The following is a 24561-nucleotide window of genomic DNA, read 5'->3' on the forward strand; positions in this document are numbered from 1 at the left end:
CTGGGTACCCCACTTGCCCCTTGCCGGGGTGCCTCCTCCCCTCCCTCAAGCTGCCCCATCGTCAAGCTTTTCTCCAACCCCAGGCCCCCCCTCCCTCCTGCCTTTGGTCCGCCCAGCCCCCGCCCCCAACCCGCGCACCTTCCTGTTACCTGAGGTATGTGGATAGATTCCCCTCCCCCCACCCCCATGTGGTACAATCCAGTTCCCCCTGGCCTAAGTTGAGTGGGACCTGGACCCGACTCCTCCCTCAGGCTCTTGAGACCCCACCCCCACACTGAAAGAAGAAAAGGGGTGGGGAGAGGGGAGGTGCCAAGGGTCTGTTACTAAGTTCCCACAGCAACTAAGAGGGACCAGTTCCAGTCTTAGCACTGATTTCCGGAGGTGTCCATTGGCTGCTATTTCCACGGCAACCAGAAGTGGCAGTTCCCTGGGCAAATGGGACACAGTTTCCATGACGATGAAAGAATGGGAAGAGCCAAACTGGAGAAGTCCCATCTTGCCCATCTTTAAGCTGAAATCCCCCACCCCAACTCAGGTTGGAGGGGTGGAGCTGTTCAAGACAGTAACGCAAGAGAGCTGAGCTGGGGGTGGGAAGTCCAAACTGGGTATCCACTAGCTCAGTCTTGGTCAAGCCGGTCCCCTCACATCACACTCCCCCAGGTCCGAGGTTCCCCCGGTTCAAGTAACACTTCAGTACAGATGAATGTTCAAGTATTGTGTAGAGAGCCAGGCAGGGGTCTGGGCTACCCCTTGCCACTCCCCTGGGCCATGAGCTGAACAACAGGTAGGCCCACGGCCCCTACTCCTTGCAATAGCTGCCATTTTCAGTGACGTTCAAGGAGTCAGGGCGAGGGAAGGAACTGAAATCAGGGTGGAAGGAAGGGGCGAGGGGTAACCCCACAGAGAGGGTACTATCCCCCTATCTGCTCCTCTCCCAGGCCCAAGTCCTGGCATTTCCTGGCTTCTAGAGCCCCCTATCCGACACCTGGATCCTCAATTGCTCCTCTGGTTTCCCTTTTTGGCCCCCCTTCCCACCCAACTGGTCTTTGTTTCATGAACCGTTGTTGGTCTGCTTTCTGCCCTCCCCACACCCATTCTTCACCTCCCCCAGCCCCCTGGCTCCCAGTATCCTGTGTGCAAGATACCATTTCCCCTCGTTCTTCCCTACTTGTGCCTTCACACCCCCCACCATCCCTTTGGCTCAGCACCTCCCCAGTACCCCTTGACCCACACCCCCACGGGGACAGACAATGAAGCAGGTGAAAAGGAGAGATGGGAAGCAAAGACCCCCAGAGATATCAGTGCAGGTGGGAGAGAAGGGGAAGGCTGGCTCAAGTCCCTGGGCAGGAATCCCAAGTCATTAAAGTTAGAGGAGAGCCAAGTCATGAAGACAAATAACCTGGCCTCCCAACAGGGGGTGAAATGAAGGCGCCAGGTCCAGGCGCTCGAGTGGAGTCCTGGGGGAAGGGAATACAGGCACCCAACTAGCTGTCCTTGAGAAGTAGCTTCTCTTCTGGGCAGCGAAAGGGGCCAGGTGGTCCAGCAGCTGCCAACCGGGCACAAGCTTCAGGTGAGAGCTGGCGGCAGGAGCGTAGGTCCAGGCGGCGAAGACGTGGGCAGCGACGAAACAGTGGAAGGCAGTGGTCCGTGAGGCGGTGGCATCCTAGGGAATAGGCAGTACCGCTGAGACCAGAGTCGGTAGTAGGCAAAACACAGGGAATTCACACTGCCCAGGCAAGCAAGGTGTACAGGGGATCCCACTTACCAGCGAGATTGAGGTGCACCAGTGTCTCTCGGAGAGGGGAAGTGGGAGCCGTCAGGAGGTGAACACTTGGGTCCCCGACATGGGCGCAGTGACTCAAATCCAGGGCACTGAGCTGGGGAGCATGGCGCAGCAGGAGCCTCAGGGAGGCATCAGTGAGCTCCAGGCCGGCTAGGCGAAGTTCTGCCACTCCCTGCAGCCTACCTCGGCTCTCCGTTTGCCCTGGGCAGACAAAGTAGAATTTAGCACCCAAGGTTCTTCCTACCTCGGATCCTACCCCAGAGCACGGCCACTACCCTAATGGTCACTGTCTGCCCCACACCTACCCCCAGCATGCGAGAGCCCCCCTGCTGCTCCACGTGACTCGCTCTTCCCAACACCCACAGCACCCAATGTCAGATGACCGCTGCTCCTATCTCCCCAGGGAGCCTCCCGTGAGAGCTAAGTCTTAACATTCCTCTCATGACCCCCACCCCCAGTATCTGATACACTGAATACATTTTTTCCTCAAGGATCTTTTTCTCCCTACATAAAAATGTCAGTTCCAAGAAAGCAAGACCTTTTGCCCACTGCTCTGTCCCCAGTAGGATGCTCAGTAACTTAATAATAATGCAACCAACAGCACCCCGCCACTCTCCCCATGACCAGTGAGGTCACGATTCTGGCTCAACAACAGTCCCGCTTCAACTCCTCCACCATGAACCAGGTCTGACGGCAGCCACCCTCCCACACCCTTGCTATGTCGCTCTGGCTGGCCGGACCTCCCTGGCCTCAGGCTAGCATGATTCTCCCGCCTCCACCTCCCAGATGCTACTATGCCTGATTTACTTTCTGGTATCAAGGAACCACTCTCAAACACAAAAGGGATAATATTGCTCTCTCCTCTACTCGAAATCTTCTGGAGGTATGTGTTGGTTGTGTTTTTTTGTTTTTATCTTTGTCAACTTGACACGAGCTAGAATCATCTTCAAAGAGAGACTGTCAACTGAAGAATGGCCTCCATCAGACTGGTCTGCATGCAAGTCTGAGTGGCTGATTGTGGGAGGACCCAGCTCACTGTGGGTGACACCACCTGGGCAAGTAGACCTGGGTAGAACAGATGCAAGCTGAGCAAGCCATGGAGAGCAAGTCAGTAAGCAGTATACTTCCATGAGCTCTGCTTTAGTTTCTGCCTGGAATTTCTACTCTGACTTTATAATGAACTACAATCTGTGAAAAGAAATGAACCCTTTCCTCCTCCAGTTCCTTTGGTCATGTTTTATCACAGCGACAGGAAACCAAGTAGGACAGGATAACTTCCTGATAGAACACTGATTCCCATCTTTGTTTCAGCTTAGAACCTAACTCTATTTCCGCACTCAGGAGCTACATTCCAAAAATGGCTCTGTGCACAAATCCCGATGGAATGACCTATGCTCAAAAGACTGCAGGCCACTGCAGAATGAGTCCAGAGGCCTCCTTTTCTTCTGCCTCCAGGGGAGAGAGTTCAGTGTTCTCACTCCACACTACGGGCTTGAGTTCCTGACTGGTGGGCTGCTGGCCCCACCCCAGAACTGCCATAGGTCTAGCATGAGGCCCAAGATTTCAGGTTTACTTTTCTTTCAAATTATCTTGTGGTAACACTGCTGGGCCTGAAACCACACTCTAAGAAGTCAAGCCCTGGTCAGGCGTGGTGGTGCACGCCTTTAATCCCAGTACTGGGAAGTCAGAGACAGGCAGATCTCTGTGAGTTCAAGGCCAGCCTGGTCAACAGAGAGAGTTCCAGAGCAGACTCCAAAGCTACAGAGAAACTCTGTCTCAAAAAAAGAAAAAAAAACAAAAAACAAAAAAAGAAGCCAAGCCTTGGGACTTTAGAGATGGCTCAGTGGTTAGGCACATACACTGTTCTTCCAGAGGACCTGAGTTCAATTCCTAGTACCCACATCAGAAGGCTCCCAGCCACCTGTATCTGAAGCACTGGGGGCATCTGACACCCCGCCTTATATGAGCATCTGAACTCAAGTGCATATATCCATAATCAGACATACACATATAATTTTAAATAAGAAAAATGAAAAAGCTTTAAAAAGGAAGCCAATTCTCTATTTTGATCACCTCCATCACCAGGTGAGAACCTTGGGGCTCAGATCATGACATCACCTGTCCAAGAGCATATGCTTAAGTCACACAGCAAGGACCCCAGGCCTATCAGACTGATCACAATGCCATCACCTGTCAGGCACTAGCCTGGCTCTGAGAAAAACATCACCATATGTCACAGACTAACAAGGCAAGTTTCTAAAACTGTCCTGCGGCATCTGCACAGTGCTGTGTGTGTGTGCTTGGGAGGGGGGATATCAGGGGTCGGATCTAGGGCCCCATGCATGCTAGGTGAACGCTCTCTGCTAAGCAGTGTCCTTATTTACTTTCTGAGACCACGTCTCTAAGTTGCCTAGGCCTACCCTGAATTCCTGATACTTCTGCTTCAAATTCCTGAGTAGCTCAAATCACAGGAATGGACTACTAGGCTTCAGTCAGAATTATCACTCTTTATTTGAAATTTATTTTTAAGATAAAAATCTTAATTTTAGCTCAGGCTGGCCTCAAGGGTATATTATTCCCCGCTTCTGCCTCAGAAGCTGGGACTACAAGGTGGGCTACCACACCCAGCCTGGCTTAAAACTGTCAGAGAATGACTAACAATATGAAAAGGACATCTTTTGTTGTTGCTGTGTTGTTTTTCAGACAGGGTTTCTCCGTCACCATGTGGACCACGCTGGCCTGTCTCTGCCTCCTGATTGCTGGGATTAAAGGTGTGCACCACCATTGCTCAGCTAAATGTTTTAATAAGTGTGTGGGTATTTTGTTTGCATGTATGCTACCTGTGTGCAGTGCCAGAGGAAGCCAGAAAAGGGTACTAGATGCCCTGGGACTTGAGTCACAGATGGTTATGAGTGACTATGTGGGTACAAGGATTCAAAGTTCCTGTGGAAAAGCAGTCGCTGAGCCATCTCTTCAGCCCCTAAAAATGACATTTTAGTATAGAAATTTAGATCAGAGATTTTTTTGTGAAAACCCATGCTTGCTTTACCCTGACAATGAATGGCAGCATCAAGGCTGTTGGTGCCACTAAGGTCTGGCACCCAAACATTGCTTCTGTTATTTCCTCTGTGGTCCTTCAACTCGGCAAGCCCTGAGTTCTCCCCTCCAAATAGCTCACAGCGTAGAGGAGGAGCACATTTACAGATTGGCCACAGGCCAAGTCCGCCAGAGGGAAGAAAGGTCATTTAGAACTTGTGGGGAAAAGGGCAGGGCCCATTAGTGTATGTCACAGAAGTGAGAAATCTGAGCATGTTAAATAGTCTAAGAGTAAAGACAGCTCCTGAAATGGGAGAAATGATCAGAAAAAGAAGGAAGACGATGATTAAAGAATCTGGGTTCCAGGCTGGAGAGATGGCTCAGAGGTTAAGAGCACTCACTGGCTGCTCTTCCAGAGGTCCTGAGTTCAATTCCCAGCAACCACATGGTGGGTGGCTCACAACCATCTCTAATGAGATTTGGTACTCTCTTCTGGTTGCAGGAATACATGCAGAGAGAACACTGTATACATAATAAGTAAATAAATCTTTAAAAAAAAAAGAGAAAGAAAGAATTTAGGTTCCATTGAAGGCCCAGCCTGCCCTGCTCTGCTGAGAGTCACTTGGTGAGAGCCAACAGAAAGAACCCGTGTGTGCTGAAACCTCTTCCCCATGAATTCATGGCTTCAGAGACGTAAAACGTAAAACAACAAAAGCAAGTGTCATGTCTTCTCCTCTAAAGACTTTAAATTTTTTTTTAAAAAAAATTAAAATTAGATGAAGAACGGTCCAGCACAAGAGGTGAAGACGACAGGGGAAGGAACTTGGAGAGAACTTGGCCAGGCTGAAGTAGCCAACATACAGGGATGGTATAAGGCAGGAGACCAGTTAAGCCGGCCCTCAGCTACCACAGTGAAAATACTGGTTTTATTCCATGTGTATAAACCCAGTACTTGGGGAGCAGAGTATCATAGGTCCAGGCCGGTCTAGGCTACAGAACAAAACCTGTCTCAAAACCAAAAACCAAGAAATGGTCAAGTGTGATGGCTCACACTAATTCCAGCACATGGGAGACGGAGGCAAGCTGGTCCCTTGTAAGTCTGAGGCCAGCCTGGTCTATATAATGAGACACTGTGTAAAACCACAGGAACAACAGAAGCCAAGCCAGTAAGCTCAGGGTTAGAGTGATGGCTTAACATGCACAGGGTGTTGTGTGCCGTCGGCATAGAACACAAAAACGTGGTCTTTATTCATAGAGCGAGAGAAAATGAGTTAGAACATGGGCCACAAACAGACATGCCCCTGCCACAAACAGTCATGCCTCTTTGGGTGGTTTTCCTGGCTCTGGTATGAAGAGAATATTGGGGCGGGAGGATGTCTGAGCACTATTACTTCTCATCGGGCCTTCCCTTCCCTTCCTAGGAAACCCTGTCCTTTTGAGACTTAGCTCCTGGCACACAGCAGCATCTCGAGTGAATGAAAATGGCCAAGACAGGCCTTCCTATTCAAACCTATTTCCTTCCATTCCTGCGCTAAGGCTTGGCATGTCAGAAGGGCCTTCAGCGTTACCCCTCCACTTTACCTAAGCCATCTACAGAGGAACACGTGCTGGTCAAACCTGGTTTAGTGTCTGGTGGAGGCAGCAGCAGCTCACGAAGCTGGGAGTCTTTGACATCTTCAATCCAGCGGAGGTCCAAGAGCCGCAATGCCGGCAGTGGGGCCGAGCCCAGGGCAGAGACGGAGAGCCAGGAGCACCCGGAAAGCACCAACTCTTGCAGGCCTAGGAACAAGATCAGGAAGCAGGTGCTGCAACTCCACGGGGCACCCCTCTCTGGGCTCACCCTGTCCTGACTCACCACCGGCCCTACCTTGCAGTCGGTTCAGAAGCCACATGAGCTGCTTTTTGGAGACACCTGTCCAGCTGAGGTCCAGAGCACGGGGCTGGCGGCGAACGACCCCACTAAGCATGGGTGGGGTCAGTGACTTCCTCCTGCTTAGGTCCATCCTAGGCCACAGACGCTTGTCATAGCACCTGCCAGCCACAGGGGGGAGACAGAGTCCTCAGCCACAATTCTCAAGAAATCCACAATGTCAACACTCACCGGAGCTCTCCACAGTCCCATGGATGACAATAATCTTCTGACTCCAGCCAAAGGACTGGATTTGGGATCCCACCTCATTGCTAACTGGAAGCAAGACCCTGGGCAAGTCCACTCCTCTCCCTGAGTCAGGAAGACTTCAGTCACAAACTGAAGATAATGATTCAGTGCTTGCCAGATAGCTACAAATTCCATACACATTATTTGATGTAATTAATGCCAAAGAGATCTGAGAGAAGCCCCCAGACTCTACCTCTGGGCTCCTTGACTTCTCTCACTAAGTTATAATAGCTCACAGGCAATTTGCAACTTACTCTGGACTTACAGCCCGCTATTTTCTGTCTGCTGGATTATGGAGCTTGCCTCACTAGGATGTCAGTTTCACAGGCACACATCTGGCCTTTTTCACCTCTGGACCCCAGCATCCAACACAAAGGGAGGTGCGAAGTACAGGTTAGTTAGTGCACTTGCTGACGGACTACGTCAAGCCAGGCTGTCACTCGTGCGTTCCCGCAACAACTCATCCGCCATTCTGCATCTATTCACTGTTTATGGAAGGCCTGGTGGGTCCCAGGCACTGGAAAACAAATGTAAACACAGACTCCGAAGGCAAACAAGTCCCACTCCAGCATTCCAAAGACTCAACGAGTCCACAACACAGTGAGTGGAAGGCTCGCCAATAGTTTATTAAGTAACCTTCCCCAGCTCTCCTAAAGGTATGCTGAAGCTCCTCCACGAGACTCCACGGTCTTCTGTAATTTTCAAAGGCAAACCAGGGAATTCCCACTTTACTAGATGTGCAGGCAGAGCAGCAGGCTGGGGATGAACACTGGGCAGCCTTAGGCTGGAAGAGGGATTACTATGTCCTTTATCTGTCTATTTCTGTGTATAACATGGGTTTATCTTTTTTGGTCTGTTTGAGAAAGGATATCACACTGTAGCCCAGGCTGGTCTGAAACTCACTTTGTAGCCCAAACTGGCTTGGAACTCACTAGTCTAGGCTATTTTAGAACTTGAGGTGGGCCAGGCATGATGGTGCGTGCCTTTCAGTCCAGCACTCAGGAGGCACAGGCCGGTGGACCTCTGTGAGTTTGGTCTATATAATGAGTTCCAGCACAGACAGGGCTTTGTAGAGAGACCCTGCCTCCCAAAACAAAAGAACATCCAGGCAGTGGTGCACACACCTTTAATCCCAGCACTCAGGAGGCAGAAGCAGGTGGATCTATGAGTTCAAGGCCAGCCTGGTCTACAGAGTCAGTTCCAAGACAGCCAGGAATATAAAGAAACCCTGTCTGGAAAAACAAAACCAAAACCAACCAATGTTGTGCTGGGAGTAGAGACACATGCCTGCAATTCTAGCACCTGAGGTGGAGACAGAACAATCAGGAATTCAAGGCTGGCCTCAGCTAAACAAGACCCTGTCTTTAAAAATGAACAGCAGACAACAGTGGTTCACAGAAAGGTGTAACTTAAAATAGACACAAAGGCTACAGCTGCTTGGTCAGTAAAATGCTCGCCATGCAAGCCTGGTGACCTGCTGAGTTCTGTCCCCAGAACCCATGTGAAGGTGGGGAAAGCTGACCTCAGTCATCCTCTTACCACACCTCCTCCCAAATAAGAAAACATTTAAAGGCCAGTGGGACACTGTCACCAAGCCAGTGACTCAGAAGGTAAAGGTGCTGGTGACAGGCCTGATGACAGAATTCGGGTCCCAGGATGCCACCTCGCCTTACTTCACCCACCTCCAGCCCCTCAAGAGACAGACACACCACACATACACATACACGCGCACACACACACACACAAATAAATAGAATGAAAAAGTCAGTAAAGAAATGAAATTTAAATAAATACAATAAAAACTATTACATTCCAGCCAGGAGTTGCTATGACTGTAAACCACTTAAAAACCATAGTCAGTTGGCAGGCGCTATGGATTAGAAAGGTGTTGAAGGACAGACACAGCGGCTCCCAACAGACTTCCTTTGGAAAACCAACAGATTTAGTTTTGATTTACTTAAAGGGTCAGATAACTGGGCACAAAGCACATGCTGGTAGCCCTAGCTGCTCAGGAGGCTGAGGCAGGAGGATCACTCGGCTAAGGAGTTTGAGGTCACACTGAGCAGTGGAGCCAGAGTCTGACTCAAAACAACAAAAACAGAAAACGAAACCTTGCCAACACTCCACAGCTGAACTGCATTTCAGCAAAGGTTTCAGTTGGACCTCTACCTCTCTCCCACCCCTCCCTCCTTTCTGCAATTCCAGGCTTTCCTCTCCCCACTCAGCCAATAAACACACCTCTCCAGTTCTAAGAAGAAACCAACAGCCAGCACATCCACCATCCAGCCAGCTTCTTCCCTTGCTGCTCTGCCCTCCTGCTACATCCGAAGCCTTGAGTCCTAGCTCAACAGCTCCTCTCCTTGAAGGCCTCCTGGATTGACAACACTTGGAAAGAAAATCCCAATTTGAGGGTACTCACAGGTCCCCAATTTCGGTTCTGTATTATATTACACAAAAGCCAGGCCAGCTAGGGCCAGCATACTCTGGCACCTTCTTTGTTGCTAGGAAGCCAACTCTCCCAGCCCCTTCAAGGCTCAGCTCTGAACCTTCACCTTCAGGAAGTCTCTTGGCTGGAGTCAACTCATCCCCCTGCAGTCAGGCCCCAGGACACCAGGACTAGACCTTGGTGTGGCAGTCAGCAACTGTTGAGGTCCTATTGATAGGAGTATCCACTGGGGAGGACCAATATGGTAAGGACATATGACACCTCAACCCAGAGACCAGGAGAAGGGAACATCCTGTAAAGATAATGCTGGAGCTGAGGCTGTGAAGAAAACATTCTCACTCCAGAAAGGGGAAGGTGGACAAAGGCAGAACAACATGGCACTCTGGAAAACTCCAGAATGGGGAAAATTCCCCCTAACATAATGGTGCTGAGACTACAGGCCTGACAGCATGTGTTTATTCAAGGATTACTATGTATCACGGTCTGTTCTTTGCACTATGCATCTAAGTCCACACATCTCCCTGGGAGATGATTATCACCCCCTTTGTTCAGTTAAGAAAAATAAGGCCCAGAGAGGTTAAAAAAATGTACTCAAGAGCCAGAAAGAGGGCTTAGCAGTAAAGAGCATTTCCCGCTTTTGAAGAGGACCTGGGTTTGGTTCTCAGAATCCACATGGCAGCTTACAACTACCGAAGCTCTGGTTCCAGGGGATCCAACACGCTCATGCACGCCTTTGGTGCATATAAAGGCACACAAATACACATAAGTAAATTATAAACAAGAACAAAACCCTGTTCAAGGACCCATAGGTATTAAGTGGATGGAGCCTGAATCCTGAATGGAAAAAGGCAGGATGGTGGCTACCAAGGAAGCCAGGGTGGCAGCAGGGAGGTCAAAGGGGATCGCAAGGCCAGGCTGCACACTGTCACAGGCACAGAACCAGAGGTGAGTGTTTAAGCTGGAGACGTCTAAAGCCCGGGCCTTCCACCTCCACACTTGGGGAGCCCTCTCTGGGCCTCTATTTCCCAAGCCATAAAATGGGGTAAGAGTTCTGACTTCAAAGGCTTGTTACAGCAACAAAGGGAACAGCAGAGGAAGGGTTCACTGGTGCCCAGCATATGTCCAGCGGAACTGCGGACCGGTTGAAAGTGACAGAGAGCCATGGGTGTCTTTCAAGCTGGGGAGGTGACACTGAGAAAAGTGGCATTTAAAAGACAAGGCACACACACGTTCCATTTCTTTTTCCTTTTCTCCTTCGAGACAGGGTTTCTCTGTGTAGCTCTGGCTGTTGTGGAACTCTCTGTAGACGAGGCTGGCCTCAAACTCGTAGAGATCCACCTGCCTCTGCCTCCTGAGTGCTCGGATTATGAGATTAAAGGTGTGTGCCACCACTGCCCAGCTGAGGACTCTTGAATAGGTAAGCCTGGATATCCCTGTTTTGACTCCAGCCCAGCCCACGTCCTCCTGTCCTCCATTGCAGTTTCAAACTTCATCTTGCAGAAGGTCCTGGGGATAGTGCTGGGCCAGCCCCGAGTGCTCGCTCAGGGTCTGCATCACTGGGGACACAGGCCACAGCTAGCTTTCCCTTTCTAAGAGCTTTCTGGGATTCCTAAACTCCACTGTCCTCCAGTCTCCCACCAGCCAGCCTTGACCACGCGCCAGTCCTTCCTACTTCCTTCTCTGCCCACGTCCTTGAAAACTGCAGTGTCTACCTGGTACATCAACACCTCCTCCACAACTCCACAACTCCCCTGCCCGCCCCTTTGCCTCCCAGTTCTAAATAATCAAAGCCACCAGACAGGAAAGCCTGCAACTGCCTGCTCTCCCACTTACAGCCCTCTCCAGCTACACCCTCTCTACCTCTTCCCACACCCATTCTTCCTTTATGCTCATCCACTCCATGCTGCCTTAACAGCTAGAGAATGCCAGATGCCTCTCGGAAACCAGGGGCAAAGCAGGACCACTGGACCAAGTCCCTCACTTGAAGCTGATGGTGGACTCTGGCTTTGGCTCTCCCGCCTCTAAGCACAGTCAAGAATAGCAAGGTTTTGTATGTGTGTATGGCTGGAGACAGAATCCAGATCTTTTGCATATTAGGCAAGCAGTCCACTAGCCCTTCTGATAACAAAGGCAATTGTCACCTTTGGCCAGGGATCTCCTGTGACCTCCCATTAACACCTACCACTGCTCCACATCCCTTCCTTCCTTGGTCTCTCTTTTTTGTAGGACCCACCTTGATCTCCCCATTGTATGTGTGTATGGCTGGAGACAGAATCCAGATCTTTTGCAGATTAGGCAAGCAGTCCACTAGTCCTTCTGATAACAAAGGCAATTGTCACCTTTGGTCAGGGATCTCCTGTGACCTCCCATTAACACCCACCACTACTCAACATCCCTTCCTTCCTTGGTCTCTCTTTTTGTAGGACCCACCTTGATCTCCCCTCACACTCATGTCCCGCCTCTGCTCTCTATCACAGCAGATCTCAACCTGTGGGCTGAGACCCTTTCGCAGGGGTTGCTTAAGACCACCAGAAAACAGATATTTACATTATGATTCATAACAGTAGCAAAATTATAGTTACAAAGTAGCAGCAGACATAATTTTATGGTTGGGGGGTCACAGCATCAAAAAGGTGGAAAACACACTGCTCTATCTAACCTGCCACTTCCAGGAGGAAAACCCTCACGGCAGCGCCAGACCTTACTTCCTCAGCAGTGGCATCTGACTGGTTCACAGGTTTTTTTCAACCAAAGAGATCAAATCTGAGTTCACCCTCCACTGAAACTGTTCCTCCTCTGTGATTCCCAAGCTTCAGGAATCCCACTGCCTCCCGCCCAGGCTCCTGGGTCACACTGAGTTGGCACTCACAATAGCGTCTTCACAGCCCATGAGTCAGCACGTCCAAGCCACTGTTCTGCAGTATGAAGGCTTGATCCAGGACTGCGATAAGCGAGTGCTTTACCACTAAGTCACAACTCCAAACTCCTGTCCTCTGCGAGAGCCGAGCATGCTCTTAACTCAGGAGCCATCTCTCCAGCTGCTCCCCCACCCCCCCTTGTTTTTCTGACACAGGGTCTCTTCCCAGAACCAAGGCTTGTTGATCAGGTTAGGCTGGCTGGCCAGGAAGCCCCAGGAATTCTCTTGTCTCATGCTGGCCTTTTACACAGGTTCTGGGGACGGAACTTTGGTCTTCACAACAAATACTTTACTAACTGAACTATCTCCCCAGCCCTCACCCTTTCCTTTCTCTCTCTCTCTCTCTCTCTCTCTCTCTCTTTAAATGTAGGCTGTTCTGGAACTCACTCGGTAAACCAAGCTTGCCTCTGGTTACAGAGATCTACCTGCCTCTGCCTCCCGAGGAGTGCCCCACCAGACTCAGCTTTTCTAGTCTTTTTATCTTGAGAAACAACGTCTGATAAATTGCCAAGCCTGGACGTTAGTCTTTCTGCCTCAATCATCCAAGCCGTGGAATAACAGACCTGCACCCCCAAGCCCAGGTGCCATTCCTTCTCACTTAGGTCAGGCATGTTGGTGCAATACAGAGGCAGGAGGATCCTGAATTGACGAAAAACCTCTGCCTCCTCACCTCTTCCCCCAAAGTCTCAATCTGTACCCCTCTCCCTACTGTTCCTGCTTCAGAGCCCAGATCTGGCAGAGCGTCCTGACAAGGCCCCCACTGTGGCCCCCACAGGCCTCTGCTCTGTCCTTACAGGTTTTTCTCACCTGAAGGCACCATTTGCTGAGGCTCAGTACCCTCAGGCACTCCGCTGAGCCCTCTGCAGGAACTGCCTCATTAAGTCCCACAAGGTAAGCAGGACTTGGCTTCTGTATCTGAGGTTCCACATCTAAGGAGTCAACCACCCACAGATGGAAACATTCAAAACAGAAATCGTTCATGTACCGAAGGAGACATGTTTTGTTATTCCCTAAACGATACAGTAAAGTAACTATCTATATATTATTTGCTTTGTATTAGATACTGTAAGTCATTCAGAGAGTGAGTAGATTATATACAAAGAGGGTGCTGTTTGGATTTTGGTATCCTGAATCACAAGGGCATCTTGGAGCTGATCCTTCTTGGGATCTGAGCTCCAACTACATTAAAATATACATCCCAGACTACAAGTGAGAAATAGAGGTCATGTCACCATGAACATGTCACCATGAACGAAAGCCATGGGCTAGGCTGCAAGGCCCAAGATGGGGAACATTATGACCTCAATGGCCTCTCTGCTTTTGTCCACTTCCAGCTACAGGTCTCTTTATGGATCCCATGTCAGCATAGATTCAGTCAAAAAGGCATGGACAAGCAAGTACCACCCCAGTAACTACATCTCAGATGGTGTGGGTACCTTCAGCAACTCCTGTGACTGCCTGTAATGCAGTCTATGGACTCTTCCCGAGCACTGTTCTTTTTTTTGGGGGGGGGGGTGCTGAGACAGGGTTTCTCTGTGTATCCCTGGCTGTCCTGGAACTCACTCTATAGACCAGGCTGGCCTCAAACCTCAAACTCACAGAATTCACCTACTGCTGCTTCCCGAGTGCTGGGACTAAAGGCGTATGCCGCCACTACCCAGTTATCCTGGTTTTATACAAAAAAGTGAAGAAAACAACGCCAGGCCTGGTGGTGCAGACTGGTAATTCTAGCTACCTGGGAGTAAAAGGATCGTAAGGCCAGTCTATGCAGTTTGGCGAGCTCGCCTCAAAAACAAAAAGCAAGAAGATGGTTCAGGGTGTAATTTGGTGGTGGAGGACTGACCTATGCACCAGTCCCAGGGTTCAATTCCTGCTGCAGAGAAAGAAGGAGGGAGGATAAAAACAAGGCAGGCAAGCAGGCAGGCAGGCATGAGGAAGTTAAAAGACTAGCCGGAGGGCATCAACTCAGCAGAGCAAACAGTCCAGAGACATTTGCCTCTGGCTCTTGCATACCAGTCTCTCTGGCTCCACAGAAACCAGAAGGCAAAGTCCTAGCTCTCCAGGTCCTGTCCCAAAGGAAGAGGGCGGGATTTTTAATTTAGCCCCTAACCTAACTTACAAGCTTCAGTGTGCCTCAACCCGCATGGTGCTGCTAGGTCACGCTTTTTTTTTTTTTTTTTGAGACAAAGTATTATTATGTAGCCAAGACTGGCCTCCAACTCAGGCTCCTCCTGCCTCAGCCTCCCAGGGCTGAAGATGTAACATTGTTGAAGCCCTGGCAGGAATCTGAGTCCTGGGGAAAAGTTTGAACTTACTCACTTAGTAAAACATCTCTTGAATATCAATCTATACAGCCTTTTTGTACTGTGCTGGGGATATGGAGATAAAAATCAATACACAGTATGTGTCCCCAACCCCAGAAACTGATGGGAACATGAAAATAAATAATGAAAGCTTGTCCACTTGCCAAAGGTCTCTTTGTGCTCTATTAGGGAACAGCACACTGTGGGAACCTGACGGAGGAGGAAGCTTGTTGGGAGAGGGTCAGAAGGGAGGCCGAGTTTTGGAGGATGACAATACACAGGGTTGGGGTGGGGGGTGCTCAAGAGGGAAGGGATGGCTGGTTCAAGAGGCCCAAGTGTGGCTGCTTTAGAAGGCCAGGGCTACCTTAGTACAGCCGGGACCAAATTAAACTGTTCTCAGGAGACGGATCTCAGAACGTGAGAGAAGTGGACACCACTGGACACCACACTTGCACATACTAACTCTCAACGTACGTAAAAGCTAAAGGGAAATAGTTGGGAGTCACAAGGTCCAGATTCACACTCCTGGCTCCACTATCTCTTCTCCACTAAGTCACTGGGGGGAGGGTTAAGGGAGCTCAGCCCCGGTGAAAGGATCACATTACAACAGACACCAAGGAAGGCCAAGATTCAGAGAGAATCAGACACCCAGTAGCAAGACGCATGGCAGCAAAGGAACTCAGGCCTGTCTGGACACTCACCAGCGGCTCCAAGTCCGGCAGACTCGCATGCAGACACACAGTTCTCGGGGTCCGAGGTGCTGGAAGACACGAAGCCAGGCAGCCCGAGGCAGGGGGTGGTCGGATCCAGCAGCCAAAGGCAGAGTGTCAGGCTCGGGGCTTCGAGGAGGGGGGCGTACCACATGCCGCTCCAATTGAGGAGGCCGTGGTGGTGGAGCAGGACCCAGGGGCCAGCTGAGCAGTGGTCCCCCACTGCCAGGGCGTATAGCTCGCCGACCCCCACGGTTCTCCTTTTCTCCGGAGCTGCCCCGGGCTGGCCGCCGCCCATTCCGGGCCTCCCCTGGAGCTTCATCCTCACTCAGTGATGTGCCAGATGAGTCTGAGTCAGAATCCGAGTCCGAGGAGGAAGAGGAGGTATCAGGCACCCGCTCCAGCAGCTGGCACATTCGCTTAAAACGCTCCAGTTTCTCCCTCTGTGGTGACGGGGATGGCGCAGCGGGTCCCTCAGCAGAGGCCATAGGTGGCTTTGGTTTCTGCAGAGAGACAGGTTAGGCTGTACAAGGGCCCAGAATGATTGTCCCAACCACTCACCCAGAAGGAGTCACCAGAGGGTAAAGAGCCCAGGAGACAGTCCCGAGTTCCTAATTGTCCCCAACAGTTCATCTCTGGACTTCAGTTTCCTTATCTACAGTGTGGATTCAAAGTCCAGGGAGCTTGGTGGGTTAGTCAATGGCACATGAACCTCCCAGAGACCCTGTGTGGAGTGCTGGCTTGCCTTCTCATTCTGTGACATGGAAAGTCCTGCTTCACCATCTACACTACGGAACAGCTAGCCTAGACAAGTCCACAATGTGGGAAAAACAGTAATTCTTCCTTAGTCTAGAGTATCCTTGCTCTGACTCAGGTCCTCACAGTGACCACCTAATGTAGAAACAACTTACACTACCCCTTTTAGACAGGAGGAAACTGAATGAGGCTCAAAAAGACGAAGTAGCTGGGCAGTGGTGGCATGCACCTTTAATCCCAGCACTGGGGAGGCAGAGGCAGGCGGATCTCTGTAAACTCAAGGCCAGCCCCTCTACAGAGGGAGTTCCAGGACAGGCTCCAAAGCTACGGAGAAACCCTATCTCGAACCTCCCCACCACAAAAAAAAAAAAAAAAAGACTATGTGCCTTGTCCAAGGTTACAAACTGATGTTTGATAGAGGATCTGGACAGTCAGGCAGAACCTTGTGTTCAGATTACCAGAGCAGAGTAGTATCAGAATTTTAGTTTTGCTGTGTGACCTTAGGCCCATCTTTTAACTTCTCTGGGCCCCATTACTTTTATTTGGATTTATCTAGTGCTGAGGGATGGGAGAAGAGGCAAGGTAAGTAATTGTCTTAATCTCACAAATTAGAAAACTCATTTGTTAGCCCAGAACAGCTAACAAATTGCCAAGACCATAGAAAGAATCAGTGATCTGACAGAAATATAAATTCAGTTCTTTACACTTAGGCTTAGAAAACAGAAAAATGGGCCAGATGTCAGTCCAATGGCTGCTGGAAATCAGGGATTCCTATGACCTGGACCCAGTCTATTTTCCCACCCAACTCTTTCCAGGGGTCCATAGGGACCATGTGGGGTTAGGGCAAGAGAAAGTGAGCAGGAAGGGACAGATTTTAGTCTCCTACGGAGAGTGGGGCAAGGAAGGGTGGGAGGGGGAAGGAGGAGGTCCCCGGCACACCTCCCAGTTCTCGGGAGGGAGCCCAGGGTGGCAGGATGAGAATGCCTGGCTCGGATTCAGAACCCTGGGGGGCAGAAGGCCGGGGCTGCCTGGGTCCGCTCCTCGGAGGAGGCAGGCATCTCCACCCACCTTCTTCAAGTGCCTCTCTCGGCCTCCTTTCACCTACCAGGGCAAGGAGATAGACACGGAGGGAAAAAAAAAACTCCATTAGAAGCCATTACTGACTACCAAACTAAGGTCCACGACCTCTTCTTGGACCACAAATCCCAGAAGCCCCCATCCCAGGAAGACTGCTCAGCACACTAACCTTGTAATCAGTGTGTTGGCTTACTGAGCATGCTCCTCAGCTCCTTTCTTCCCCCTCAGGCTCTTTCGGGCCCTTCCCTCCGCCTCTGTAGTAGTTTGAGCATGCTCTCTCTGTAGCTCCTCCCTAATCCTCCAGGTCTCTCAGATTCCTGGCCTGTACCAGTTACCCCATACTTGTGTTTCTTCTTCATAGTGAACATGTTCCACCCACAGCTCCCACTACAACTCCCAAACATCTCTGGGGGAATCCACAAAGCCTCGCTTCCTGGTCAATCAAGGCCTGGCTCTAGAACCAAAGCACACACCAGGCTAAGACTACAGCTCCTAGAATCCCATGTGCTGGACGGACCTCACCCTTCCGCTCACCTTTTTCCTTGGGGTGGGGGGCTCATTCCCGGCCTCCCTCTCCTTCCGTTTGGGGGGCCCAGACACATCGTCAGCGGGAGGGCCAGCAGGTAAAGGTCCCTTTCTTCTGGGCAGGGGTGGTGGCGGTGGTGGCTCCTCTGTCAGCTTCCATCCACCCCCTAGGTTTGCGCCTTCCTCACCATTGTCAGCCCTACGGCGCCCTGGCCCCTCACCTGCATCCTGGAAAGTGTAAGCTGGGGATGAGGCCCAACCTAGCTCCCGATCCCCCCACTCTGCCTTTATCCCAGCCCCTGCTTTACCTTGCTTGTCCGTCCTTCCTGGGTACATCGGGGGCACTCCCAGCAGTTGGGAATTTCTGAATTGATAACACCCTCAGCCTTTCCCATCTGTAGGCAAGAGATCAAATAATGAATAGAAGGTGCCAATATATGCCCAGAGATATACTGGCCTACCTCTTTGCTCCCCGATAGTTTAGCCCACCCCAGGCTGCAGGTTCCCCAGTGTTATCACCTTCAGGCAGCCAGGGTGGACGATCTCGTTGCAAATTGTACACTCCATGAGGCTCAAAGCAAATTTCTCTTCCTCTCCCTCCACTGTATCCTCCTTTCCTGCCTCCCCACACAAGAGGCATACAGCTGTGTGTGGGAGCACGGGCTGTTGGGAAAGAGGAGGCATCAGAGACCCCAAAACCAAGTCACAGGGTAGACTTTCTTCAGTGTCAGCTGTAGGTAGGTTCAGATCCTGCAGCCAAGTCCTGAATTTAGTCCTATTGCCAGGGTGACCTTTAGCTTCTTTAATATGAAGTGAGGGAATCTTTCCTTTGCAGATCATTGTAAAGAACAAGACAAAGCATGAGAGGGGTTGGAGATACAGCTTCTGCCGTTATTGGAATTTTCAGCACGGGGGGCCAGGCCAAGTGTGATCCTGAAATTTAACCTGGCCTGGAGCAGAAGAGGCCACAGGCCGATGACAATGCTCGGAATGGGTTACAGAAAACAGAACAGTAGCCTGGGGGTAATTCTAAGGTTGCTCAGTGGGCAGTCCAAAGAGTGAGCTGGAGCCCACAGTGAGACCAGATCAGGAATGAAGGGGAAAAGGCAGCAGTCTCCAGACAATGTAACTTCAGGGCGGACAACGGGAACATGGAATCCTATCAGGGATGCTGAAGGCGGTGGATCTAGATCAAGGAAGAAGGATGCGAAAGTGGGGCAAAGGCTTGGGGGACAAAGGAAGAAAAGGGTGAAAGTGCAAGCCGGAAGGAGCGGCTGGAGGAAGAGAAGAAGCAGAGATGTGTGCCGAGGATGAAGCCCGTTCTCGGCTACTGGGGTACGGCCATTTTGGCGCCCAAGGCTGCTTCAAAGGTGAGGGAGGCATCGAAAGACACCACGTTTCCCAGATAACTGCTGTGTCGTGGGCCTTTCAATAGGGCATTCACAGCACACTACGGTCTAATCTGTGCAACTGGGCAAAAGAAACATTTTACAGAGAAGGTACTTGAAGTTCAGTGATTTGCTCAAGGTCACAAGAAGGGGGTCCTGGCCTCAAGTTCAAGAAACCTGAGGTGTGTGAAAGAGGCCAGACAAAGGCAAGAGTTATTCTCTGGCGGTAGAGATGGGTTCCTCTTGCACAGATTCCAGGCAGGGGTTTACAGCTGGCGTTCAGCTTTCTATAGACCTGAGGCAGATTCTTCCGTGTACCCCACTTTGTGACAAAGACAAAATCAGACATTTAAACAAATCAGCGAATGAAGACAGGAAGTGACAGAATAAGCAAATGGCGCCTCTAAGGTACATTCGGGGACACAACCCACTAGACCCCCTCTGGGTCTACACCTGGATTCCAAGATACCAGAAATGGGGGGCAAGACTCATCGCGTGCACTGTACATCCAGGAGGGCAGTCACTAGACACCCCGAGAGTACTCGGACCAATACTACTATGGTGCTCTGGGGAAGTATGCCTGGGGTTCGAGGTCCCCGGCACGGGGTGGGGGTGGGGACAAGACTCACCGCAGTGCACTGCCGAAGCAGGCACGACTGCTTCATGCGCCCGGGCCCCCCAAACTTCTTCATGTCTCGGCAGAAGTGGCAATCCCCGCACTCTGTTCGCACACAGGCCCGGCAGCGACGGCAACGGGTTCGGCGTCGGCGCGCTCCGGCCCCCGGCCCCCGACTGCTCGACGACATTGGGGGCGTCAGCAACGCCGAGGGCTGTGAGCAGATGGGGGTAAGGTCAGACAGGCCTGCTTAAGCTGGCCTGAGAGAATCCTGGACACAAGCTCCCTGCACCTCTGAAGGGGCAGAGCTTCTATTTCTACCCTCCAAGAAGGTCAGCCCTCTAGTGCGTGTCCTGAGCAGAGGGCCACTCCCACTCCTCAAGACCTCCCTCCTCTAACATTCCCTCATCCTTATTCCCAAGTCCTGGAAGGAGACACACTGGGGCCCCTCCTCTAACCTCCCAAGCCCAGGTTCCCGGAAAAGGCTTCACGACTGCAGCATGACCTCAGGGAGCTTCCAACTCATACCTGTTGGCCACACATCCCATGCTGTCACAGATTTACCTCCAGATGGCAGAGGGCAAAGACCACACTTTTCTTTTTCCCTCTCCTTTCTCTTTCTCATGGGTACTGGTCATTCAAACCTTTCAAATCTCGGTACTCTAACGAGATCCACTCCATTTCTAATGACCCACTGTGTTCTCAACTTCCCAGGGCTGACACCCCAAGATGCTTAAGTGCCCCTTCTCAGCCCGCACAGAAGTCCTTCTGCTCCAAGATATCCAAGAGGATTCCTCAAGCAGCCTGAGTAATCTCCCGTGTTCCCTGGGATTCTACGAGCCAGCCTAACATCTCAACAAAATTCAAGGTGGGTTCGGTTTTAGACACCCCCCCCCCACTACCCCACATCTTACCAGGCTGCTTTTCATTCCTAATTGTCTGGAATCCCTGGGGCTCTCCTGCCCATGGAAACCAGATCCTCTGAAATCCCACATGGACTCTGCAAGCCTGGAGGGGTCTCTTCCCAACCAGTCCTAGACCTGCTTCCCCCAGGCTTCTCCCTTTCCAAGGACTTCCAGACCATCCACAGGGTATGGGGCCCTCCAGCACTCCAGGGGAGGGGCCTAGAGGGCGGCGACGGGAGGCGGGGGATGTAGGGGGAGGTCTGCAAGGGGCAGCAGGGTCGGGGAAGGAAGGCCAGTTCCCTAGGGTTGGGAGGTTATAAGGAAGAAGGTTGGAGAAGAGTTTGGAGCAAAGGGAGGGTGAGGCTGGGGGCGGGGAAGGCAGGGAGAGGCCAGGCTAAGGATGAATGGGAGTGGGAGCTGCCCAGGTCTGGGGGTGAGGAGGAGCCGCATGAACCCACCTCACACGTGTCCCGGGAGCCATCTCTCCCTTCTCGGCAGCTCCCGGCGGGTCGGCGGCCATCGGCGGCGGGGGGGCCGGGCGGCGCGGGGCGCGGAACGCTCAGAACGCCGGGGTCCACGGCCCCCCGAGGGCGCTCGGCCCCTCCCTCCGGCGGAGGCCGGGACAGCAGCGAGTGGAGATGGGGAGCGCCGGGGGCGAGGCCCTCCCACGGGCTGCGGCGCGGCCCTTCCAGGGGGAGGTCCTGCTCTGGGGGGCTCAGTCCCTCAGCCCCCCCAGGCCAACGGGGGCTCCTCGGGCGCAGGGTGCTCAGCTTCTGCCCGGGCCCCACTCAGTCCCGGGTACGAGTCTCAGTTCCCCACCCCCACCTCTCCCCAAAGCCCCCGACCCTCAACTGGCCCCTTCCCAGCTCCAACTGCCCAGGGGTCCAGGGACAGACCCGGGGCCCCCCACCGTTTCCGGGGTTCAAACCCCGCCCACCGCCGGTTCCCGGGGAGGGGGGGGTCGCTGCAACCTGCCCCCCTCCCCTGGGTCCGCCCCTGTACTGCGGCCCCCTGACCTACAGAGACAGGGCACGCAGAGGGGGGTGAAGGAAGCTGCTCCGGCCCCGCCCCCCCCAGCTTGCGCGCGCCCCCGCCCTCCCCCTTCAAACGCGCGACCCTTAAGATATAGGGATTTAAATAAAATTTGAATAAATCCTCTCCTAAAATGGGAGGGTGTAAGGAAAGGATGGGGCAGAGGCAGAAAAGGGGTGGGGGTAGTTGGGGTGTCTCAGCACCCCTAGTCCCCTAGCCTCGCGCTGCTTCGGCCCCAGGCCCTGGTCGCCGCTCTCATCCCTCCTCAGCTCCTTCCTCCTTCCTCCTCTCCTCCCTCTCCCCTCCCTTCTTCCCACCTCCTCCTTTTTACTCCCTCCTTCTCCCAAAGGAACCCCGCCCCCTTCTCCCTCCTTCCTCCACCAGCTCTACTTTCCAGGACAAGCGTGTGCAAAGCACGACGGGAGATGTAGTCCTGCAAATTCTGGGGCTATCGTTGGAAATATAGGATACTGGGGCCAGCCGGCACTACAACTAAGATGGCGAAAGGCATGCCATGCTGGGAGCCGAGCATGGCGGGAATTATAGTCCAGTTGACCAGAGACTCCCCGTAGCAGGACATAGAGAAGGAGCGGGAACGATGACTACAAACAAGATGGCCTTTTCTCCCGACCCGACCTCCTTTCCAGGCACTCACACGCCCTCTGGTCCACAACCCTCCGCGTGTGTGGTACCTGACGGGAGTCGCAGTCCATCTGCTGCCTTCCCGCTGCCATTTCTACTCGTCAGGAACAATGGAAAGGTGAAAAGGAACAAGGACTACAAGCAAGATGGCGAACGAGGGGCGTACACCTAATAAGTCGATTTTATGAAGTGGGATGGGAATAGTAGTTTTCTAGCCTTCCTGTATTCCTTAAGAGTGCCAGAACCAGGAGGATAAAGAGACTACCATAAAGATGGCAGGCTACCTAACCTTTCCTGGTCGCTTCATTCTACCACTTAGAGCGCCTCGCCCGCCAGAACTATCAAAATCCCGCACTCGGTAGTGCAAAGCCTGCCGGGAATTGTAGTCGTCCCCGCTCCCCTCTTTTATCTTCTGTCGAGACAATGGAAGTGAGATGGGCGGGGACTACTGCAAAGATGGCGGGTGTAGGAGCAGACGATGCTATGGGACTTGTAGTCCAACTGCTAAGACTAGTCTCTGCGGATAAGCAGAAAAGGACCGCTGTAGAGATGGCAACCTAGTCACTTGCCCTCGGTGCCAGTACCTGCTGGGGTATGAAGTCTCTTCTTTAGCTGTACAGAGAAAGGACTGTAGCTGTTGAAATATGTATCACCGTGAACACGCCAAATTGCAAGCGAACGGAAACGGAAAGTCTACTTTCTCCTGGCTTTCTTTTCCAAAGGCTTGCAGGGAAATGTAGTCTCAGGCTTTCATTCTCCCGTGGAGAATTGATGTCACCTGTGGGAATCAGTGCGGGTGAGAGAGAAACATCGGGGTGATCAGGGAATCAAGAATGTCGGCCTTCTCGGATAGTGAGGATTTCATGTTTTAAAAGAAAGCAACTGTAACCAATATTGTGCCAAGGGAGGCGTGGTTCTCGCCGGAAAGTACACCCACGCTGTTGTCCCTTAGAAGCCTGGGCTTCTCACACACGATGCTCCTTCTCCCAAACCTTTGCAAATCAATACCTTACACGTCAGGCGGACCAAAGGAAGAAGACTTTGGAATGTACAAAATCTCCTTCCTGCCTTAGGAGGTCATCAAACCTCAGTTTTTTACCCGAAAGGGAGTATGATAATACTCACCTCCAAGCAGAGTTAGCGTTAAAAGTGTTCAAGAAAGTAACCAGCTCTGGTACGGAGCATGTGACGGCACTTATTTTTTCGAGGCCCCTTCCATCCCCGTCGTTTAGGAAGCCCAGGAATCCATCATGCCGGACTGTTAGCTTCTGTGAGAAGAAAACTGACGAGTAGATTACCCCCATTTTAACCCCCACCCCTCTCCCGTCCTCGGCTGGGTCTTCCCACCATCTCTACCCAGCACTGTTCCCAGGGGGCGCCCTCTCTCCTTTTAACAGAGGACGCGCACATTGACCAAATTTCCTCAACCCGAACTGGTAGCGTTTGTGTGCTGTAAAGCCTCGTCTTTTCAGCCTGGGAGGCCTCCTCTGAACTCTCAACTGCCAATGGGTCTGCTTTATGCCATCCTGATCTTCCTCCTGCGCCCTGGAAAATTCGCTACGACGAACCCAAGCCAGTCCCACCGCTTCCTTGTCTCCTCCGACTTTCCAGTCCTGCTGAAGACTTGGTGGGTGTGGTTTTTCTGGCTGGGAAGTTAACTCTGGCCAAAACTGTGTGAAGTCGCTGTTAGCTAGGACTACTAGCCTTAGGGTAAAAAGGCTCCTTGAAGCTCACACTTCGCTCACTGTTCCCAGGGAAGCGTCTGTCCATTTTAAATCTTCTCTGCTTTTACTTCCGCTGACGAGGACTGCTGTCTGGTCTTTTTCTAGTCCACACAGGCACCAAAGTTGCACTTTTTCACCCGTCCCGCGAGCGTCTCTATCCAGCTGTTTATCCTTCGAGTTCTTACTAAAAGTCCACTGCTCCAATAAAGCCTTCCAGTAATTCCCAAATGAGATTTCATTTATTGTCCTTTCCACTAACTTGTACGCTGAATCCACCTCACAGGTTTTGTTTGATTTTGCTGTCCTAGGAATCAAAGCCGGGATCACCCCCGCTTTGTGAGGCAAGCATTCTACCACAAGCAACAACTCAGTTCTGCCTCAAATACTGCTAAATGCTTACCGCTTCTCATTTGATCCTCTAAGAATCTTGTAATAGTCGAACCTGGCAACCAGTACCTTTAATCTCAGCACTTCTGAGGTAGAGGCAGGCAGATTTCAGTTTGAATTCAGCCTGGTGTACATAGTTCCAGGACAGTCAGGGCT

At 51.8% G+C, this 24561-nt stretch overlaps 1 protein-coding gene across 8 annotated transcripts; it reads right to left on the reverse strand.

Moving 5' to 3' along the window:
• Positions 1 to 489: 489 nt before the first annotated feature.
• On the reverse strand, positions 490 to 24034 carry Fbxl19 (F-box and leucine rich repeat protein 19). 8 transcript variants are annotated; one of them, XM_087908405.1, is made up of 13 exons: positions 23703 to 24034; positions 23420 to 23562; positions 22879 to 23072; positions 19729 to 19929; positions 18231 to 18374; positions 18020 to 18106; positions 17721 to 17939; positions 17178 to 17210; positions 15345 to 15856; positions 6687 to 6850; positions 6401 to 6598; positions 1766 to 1984; positions 490 to 1663 (listed from the first exon to the last, which is right to left on the reverse strand). In XM_087908405.1, the coding sequence occupies exons 4-13, from the start codon at positions 19903 to 19905 to the stop codon at positions 1485 to 1487; spliced, it is 1932 nt and encodes a 643-aa protein (XP_087764531.1). In that variant the 5' UTR covers positions 19906 to 19929; positions 22879 to 23072; positions 23420 to 23562; positions 23703 to 24034; the 3' UTR covers positions 490 to 1484. The 8 variants fall into 8 exon arrangements, with proteins under 8 accessions (XP_087764531.1, XP_087764532.1, XP_087764529.1 ...); XM_087908406.1 differs by having other exon boundaries at positions 6437 to 6598; positions 23703 to 24032; XM_087908403.1 differs by having other exon boundaries at positions 17049 to 17210; positions 23703 to 24029.
• Positions 24035 to 24561: the final 527 nt, after the last annotated feature.

This window comes from Myodes glareolus, chromosome 7, assembly GCF_982192425.1.
Source record: "Myodes glareolus chromosome 7, mMyoGla1.1, whole genome shotgun sequence".
In the NCBI taxonomy this organism is placed as follows: Eukaryota; Metazoa; Chordata; class Mammalia; order Rodentia; family Cricetidae; genus Myodes; species Myodes glareolus.